We start from the raw sequence: 7,437 nt of genomic DNA on the forward strand, positions 1-7,437 counted from the left end.
TTTAGTTTATTTCAGAACGCCTTAATTACATTGCAAAGAAGATGTTTACTGATGTTGTGTGTCTATATTTTGACTATGTTGATGAGGAGTCACAGCTGTCACCTATTAAGGTAGCATATGACATAACATTTGTTGCACGGAGCCGTGATCATGATTTTGTGATCATGGAACTCGCAAAAGACAGTCATTGTCCATTTCCAGAAAAGATGTGGTTACAAAAGTATTATATCCGCAACCAAAGCCAAAAAATCATTTTAGTAGGGCATCCAAACGGGAATGTTGCAAAGTGTGATGAGTACAAGATTATCGATGAGGATGATTTTAAAGAATGGAAGTCAAACAACATAACTCATTTCAAGGAGCAAGATTTTAATGATGACGTCATAGACGAGTATGAGAGCCTTCAGTGCTCAGAAAAGAAAATATTTTTCCATGCTACATATAACATGGGAAAAGGCTGTTCTGGAGGGCCAATTCTTACTCATGATCTGAACCCAAAGGTTATTGGTTTTTACCAAAGTGGGCTGCCTGTTGCTTTGTATAATAATTACAGATGCGAAGATGCTGAGAAAATCAAGGAAAATAAGCCAGATGCATTCATTGAAATGGGATTATCAACGGAAGTTATTGCAGAGGTTTTGAGTACTGATGAAAAATTCTCATACCTATTGGAAGATATTTTTTGAATTGACATTTATCTGAAGAAAAATTTGAAAGTCTAGAGAACATGAGCATATGGTCATTTGTTGTGTATTATATGTATTTCTATATAACAAACTTCCAGATAAATGTGTTCAGTAAGTATAGAATTTGGTGAAGAAAGACAAATCTATGTGCAACGAAAGACATGTACAATTGCCATTCAAAGCCCTGTTTGCCCTTCAATATTCTAGTACTTGTTTCATTTCTGTTTATGGAAGTCTGTTTCACTCTTTCTGTACAATATTATATTTCTCCCTTTTTTCTGATTATCTGTCTTGTAGCATAAATGTAGATCTGTCATAATGTGCTTGTTTTTACTTAATTAATTTATTCTGTATAGGAATATTCCATTGCTGATATGTATCATACTTTATTACACTTATACATGTATTCTGACATTATCATGCACATACTTTAAAAAGTCGAATGTATATGGATAAGCATAAAATTCACTAGTTTTTCCATTATCATTTTCCTTTTATGATATATAACAAACAATATCGGTGCATTGATAAAGAATGTTACAATGTAAGTAATTGGATGAAATTGGTACCGATGTATTTATGTGTTCAACTTAGTCTTTGATGATGTCACAGAAAATGCTTGTAAATTATGACGGTATGAAAGATACCAATATGCCAAAATCTGCTTATAGTTAATGTTGAAAGATGGTTAAAACACATGAAGATTTCATTTAAAGTGTGTTTATAGATGTGGTTATGTGGTTACACTTAAAGTGATAATAATTTCTGTATAACCTTGGAGAGGTTTTTAAAGTTATTAAAGGTGTAAAAGGTATAACTTTTACCTGTTTTGTTTCTGGACTTTTCTTAAGTCAGGGGTCTAGAATTACGCTTTCCCGTTGCCCGGGGTGAGTAAAAATTCGTACGGGAAAGTACGATCGCGGGTCATGCTCACCCGCTCGGGAAAGTAAAAATAAATGACAGTAGACACTTATGTTGTTGAAAGTTGTTCTTTTCACAAGTTTTGATTGAAAATTGATTTGAATTTACTTAGCTAGTAAGTTGTGTGAATCGGTATGAAGCGTTTCCCGTCAAATTCATGTACATTATCACTACCGGAAATACTTGTTTGCTGTATAAATGAAAAACCGAAAACGGTACACTTTCTATTTCCCGGAATTAATACGAACGTGATTTGAGGGATATACCTCTTGAAATTTTAATGATTAAGGTTAGAATGAACGAAATAAATGTTTTAATCCACTGAACAATAATTTTTACTTTGAAAATACAATTCAATATAGCATACAGTGTATTTAATATATCTATATCAAAAATACAATGCAATATAGCATATTTATATTTGTAGTATATCAGAGACATAAATAGCATAAATAATTTAATTTGAGGAAAATATTCACATATTTGAACCATGTTGAAAATGCTAGCCTGTAAATGCCAGAATATATAAACATAACATCAATAAATCTTAAAACTTGATTGTTTCATGTTTTTGTTGGGCAAGTGAATTTTTAGGCGGGCAAGTGAAATTTATTGTATCACTTGCCCTTGGGCAAGTGAGTTATAAAAAAAATTCTAGACCCCTGTAAGTTATTGAAGTTTTGTATTAATTGAATCACTCTGCTGCCATAAACTTTTGCATGTTTTGGGGGAAATATTTAGAATGCATTGCAATACGAAAAACATTGATAGTTGATTTTTCTAGATCTATGTTATATTCATTCTTATTTTGAGTGTGGTATGTGGAGTTATGATATAATTTTTTTTTATCTCGTTCTATTTCATGTTTCCTTATCTTTTAGCATAGAATTATTTTTTAACATTGTTTTGCTTTCAAGAACAAGGTTCACTTTTGCCTTATTTGGCCCTTGAATTTCTGAAAAACTGAAACAACATAGTTTTGGTTAACAATGCATTGAATAATCCCTTAGATATTTGGTGATTGCGTATCTATCAAAAATGACGTAATTTTCTGGCTAGTCAATGCATTATGACGTCACGAAATGCGTCAGTTTCCACATATTCTGAAAAAGTCTATAAAATCGGCCAAATTTTAAAGCTATTTTTCGATATTTAATATAGAGCGCAACCTCTGATCTAAAAATGCAACTAGTAAATGATAGAACTGTGTCTGAGGTTTAAAAGACATGTTTTATTTTTTAGACCAGAGGGTGCGCTTATTTTATTTTTCTTCACTAAAAGTACACAATTATACCTGTTTACCTAACAATTCAAGAACATTGCAATTTCATTTAATTTTACCTTATAGAATGAAAAATAATTCTATCTGACTGAACCAGTTTAAGTTTTTCGGTTATCTCTGAAAAATTATCCATTTTACATTAGTTTTATGTTTCCATCAGTTGTAGAACTATTCATATGAATGAATTTTATGTACTGATTTGAATGACTTGAAAATAAACCTTTTTTAGATGGAATGGTGTTTTATTAAGGTCTTCCGTTTCCAATGGAAGATCTTCTACTGATTCTGTTGGTAAAGATTATTATTCTTTTTTTTCTTCTGCTTCCTAGACCGCAACTTTGAGGCCTCATATCTCACTCATTTCTCAACGGATTTCGCTCAAATTTTCAGAGGTTATGGACGTTTATAAACTCTATCAGAATGCTGACTAAAATTTCAAAAAGTCACTTCCGGTTTTGAGTTATTTCCCTTTAAACGAAAATTTATAGGCTTTTGTTTCCAGACAAAGGCTCAGAGACGGCTAAAGCTGGAGCAGAAATTCTACTGATTTTAGATAATAGAAGGATTGAAGTTGTGCACATCGGTTTTTGTTTTTCGATTTCTCTGTTCAAAATGGCGCTATATAGGGGTCAAAAATTAGAACGCTTAAAAGAACCAAAAATTACTCATATTTTGCTTTTTATCTTCTAAACTAAAAATATTTTGTTAAATTATATAGAACATCATTTGTGCAGAATTAGAAGATCTTTCAAATGATATGTTGGAAAAAGGGCTGACCCCTAAATTAAGGGATCTAGAGGGGCCAAATTTTTTTTCCAGATATCTCAAAAAGTATTGAGAATTTGTTATACATCAAAGAAGCAAAGTTGTTGAAAATGTCAAGCTTAATCTAATAGTGTCGTCAAAATACGTCCAGCGTCGTCACTTCCGGCCAAACCGGAAGTAGTCGGAAAACGCGTATTTTTGCCGTTTTGGACAAGTTTTTGGGTAACATATGTCTCTGGGAGCTTAAAAATTAATTTTCCGTGCGTCGTCGTCACTTCCGGTTAAACCGGAAGTAGCAAAAATGGATTTTTTTGCATTAATTAACATAGCTTTAGAGGATTCAAAGCATTTTTTGGGCGTTATTTCTCATTTTTGTTAAAAAATGTAAGCTACTTCCGGTCAAACAGGACGGAAGACCTACTCGTTGCTTTGCAACGAGCTTTGCTCTAGTTTGATTTCAACTTATTGCTTTCTTAACTGACACTGACAAGCTGAATGAACAAATGGAAATGATAAACAGTATTCAAGCTCAAAGTCCATAATTTCTGCGTTTCATTTAAGAATTTTCCCACCGATACTGTTAAAATACCGAGAAACGTTTTTCCTGCTTAGTAAACCAGTTTGACCCCTCTGTCAGATTCTTCATAAACTCGATATCTTCAATGGACAGGTATATATAGCAGGATTTTTTGGTGAATGTAAAATTTGATGTTTGCCTGATCAAGGCAAGTCAATGACTTTGGCGAAATTTAACTCGCAAAACACAGGGTTTCCACTCTATGCAAATTAACACTAGTAAATATACTGAATATTTTAGTGATTGAACATTTAGAGGGCTAGACTATCGAAACGGAAAATTAAGAAAAAAATAGCGCCCCGCTGAACTAACCCGCTAATTATAGCATGTGTTAGGCAAGTCTATATTAATTCTATAAAATAACTAGGAAAAAAGTTGGATTTTTTTAGACATTGTTTCTGGTACTTTCGTTATACATAGTAGACCTGCTTTAAATCCACAAAACAAGAACTCTTTCCTTTCTTATATGACTTAGATGTCACTTAACATATTGTTTTCTATCCCCTAGGTTGAAATTACTTTCATGTCTGTTTAGAAGAAACACTTTAGAATCTCCTACTGTAGCTCTTGTGTATCATGGCCAGCTCTTACAGAGCTCATACCGGTATTTTAAATCCCTCGAAAGCTGCTTAACTTATCGATGTTCACCCATGCATCCGCAAATGTCCATGTATGGTATATCGTGTGAAATATGAATGCCTGTTTATAAAATCACCAAAATTATTTTTTTTTCAATTTGGTCAAACATGAAGGTTAAAGGATCAAATTGAGGTCCAGGGGCCAAATCGTTCACTTGAGCAACTAGCTAGGTAAAAGCGAAAATTCGTAGTATTCAGTATCAAAATTTATAAGGAAAGATAACATTTTTGAAAAGTAGGTCAAACTTCAAGGTCACAGGATCAAATGTCATAGTATACATGCTTTTAGAAAGACGCTATCGTAGGTAACACGCATTTATAACATGAAAGCCATATCTTTTCTTTAAAAAGTTGTGACCAATTGAGAGTAATGTTAAATTCTTTTTAAAAAGAGGTAAGACTGCAACGTCACGGTTTGAAAATTTATTGTACAGTTCTAGTCACAAATATTGTACATGTATATGTATGTGAAATATGAGAGCTGTATCTGTTCTTGGTCAAATGTTAGGGCCAAGGCGTCAAGTTTTTTGACAGATTGACAGACAAGATTTAAGGTTCCCTTGTTTTCGATATTTTCTTTCTTCCTCATCCTCTGTGCGTTTGCCTCCACAGAACTGTGAACAGCAGCAACCAAGAACTCCTATGCATATAAAAACCGTAATAGAAATTACTCCAATTTCTATATACTTGAACCAAACCGGGATCAGAAATAGTCTTTTCGAGATGTTCTTTCCGAGTTGAAAATTGAGTGATTCTCCATCTGAGTTGTAGACATGTTTGACTTCGTAATGACTGATCGTCTTTTTGTGGAAATCAGAACACTGGGGCTCGTCTTTGTCATGAATGGATCAGATTTAGAATCTCGTTGAGAGAAATGAGTGTCTACAAAGAAAAACAAAATTAAATACTAGTAAATGATCTTTTTTTTTATTTGCTCGCAAACGTAAACATTAAGACTGCTGATTTGACACTGCAACAGATGCTATCAGCATGAAGAAAGGCTGTTTGCATAAACTCTAGAACATAGTTTAAAGCTGAAATTAACTTCTTTTTTCAAATGCTATTAGTGAATGCAAAACCAAATGAGCAGAATTGCTTTGATGAAACTTTTCAAAGCTAGTTATTTATAGATTCTGTTTTTTTCAATGTGAACATTTCAAAAGGACTATGCACACTGTTGCATTGCATTGCAAAAAAAATCCAGAAACGAATCAATTCTAACAGTACTACTGAAAAGTATATTTTCATATGAACATTTCCAAAAGATCACGACGCACATGCATTTTAACATTGCACTGTGGAAAATTTCAAAACTTCTCAGTTTTAGTTTCTGAAAATTATTTTGATGCCCCCATAATCGAAGTTTCGGGGAGGGGTATTTAGATTTTATCCTGTCTGTCCATCTAGCTGTTTGTTTATCTGTAAAATTTCTCCAAATAAAACTTAAATCTTGGTCATATATTTTAAGTGGATGATGCTTTGCTTTTCATATTTAACATTACTTGTAACACCAAATTTGAACTCGTGACTTTGTCTTTGGAGTTTGAACCACTTTGAACAAACCTCTCCGAACTTTAACCATTGTCATAACTTCTGAAAAGCTGGCGCTAGCTAGGGTTTTCATACCTTACATGTACTTGTGTATTTACAATCACATGATCTTTAAATAAGTAAAAAATATTTCACCATTTAACCTTGACCTTATAGTTAGGGTCTTCCGTTTCCAACGGAAGACCTGCTACTGATTCTGTTGGTAAAGATTATTATTCTTTTTTTTTTAAGGTCTTCCGTTTCCAACGGAAGACCTTCTACTGATTCTGATGGTAAAGATTATTAGGGTCTTCCGCTTCCTTCGGAAGACCCTACTGTTATTCTACTGTTTCTTATTATTATTTTATTTTTTTTTTCCCGCTCGATTTTTGACAGGCGATTTCTCAAAGACCTTTGGACTGATTTTTATGAAACTTTCAGGTTAGATACCTTGTAATTAAACCTATTTACACCTGTTTTCAATTTTTTGATGCATGCCTTTAATTGTGAGTTATTGCCCTTTAATTGATAATTTTGATGTCTCGTTTCCACTAAAAATCTCAAGAACGACGTAAGATATTTACACGAAAGTTGGAGAACTTGTAGCCAATACATTGTAGATGTGCAGAACGATAAAATTATAAGCTGATTTCCTTAAGTTTGGAAGCTGTAAAACGGCAAATTTTAGTAATTTTTTTTCCTTGAATTTTTGCTACTTTTTGTGTAATAACTTTTGAACCGAGAATAATTTGGTAAGAAATATATAACAAAAGTCGTGTGTAATTACAAGAGCTTTCATATTAGATTAATGAAAAGGGGCTGGCCCCTATAATTAGGGGTTAATAGCTCATACACGTTTTTTCTGATAGCTAAAAATATTGGTATATTATGAAAAAGTTTGACTGAAATAATTTCGAACTTATAAAATCTTGTCATTTGATATAAAAAGAAATAAACTTCCAGCTATATTTAATTGTTTTTTATACAAAACAAGTACATGTATGTGAGAAACCTTTCAGGAACAAGTTGTCTACTATA

At 32.7% G+C, this 7,437-nt stretch overlaps 1 protein-coding gene across 3 annotated transcripts in view; it reads left to right on the top strand.

The window, feature by feature from the left end:
* The window catches only part of LOC134250100 (uncharacterized), a 66,297-nt gene extending 63,365 nt beyond the window's left edge, over positions 1-2,932 (top strand). For all 3 annotated transcript variants that reach the window (XM_062732451.1, XM_062732453.1, XM_062732452.1), the window contains 2 exons: positions 16-1,536; positions 2,277-2,932. In XM_062732451.1, the coding sequence (XP_062588435.1) occupies positions 16-686 (671 nt within the window). In that variant the 3' untranslated portion in view covers positions 687-1,536; positions 2,277-2,932. The remainder of the gene's footprint in view (positions 1-15; positions 1,537-2,276) is intronic.
* The last annotated feature ends 4,505 nt before the right edge of the window (positions 2,933-7,437 follow it).

The sequence above is a fragment of the Saccostrea cucullata genome, unplaced genomic scaffold (genome assembly GCF_032062105.1).
Source record: "Saccostrea cucullata isolate Sc308-1 unplaced genomic scaffold, CSIRO_AGI_Scuc_v1 ctg1183, whole genome shotgun sequence".
NCBI classification, from domain to species: Eukaryota; Metazoa; Mollusca; class Bivalvia; order Ostreida; family Ostreidae; genus Saccostrea; species Saccostrea cuccullata.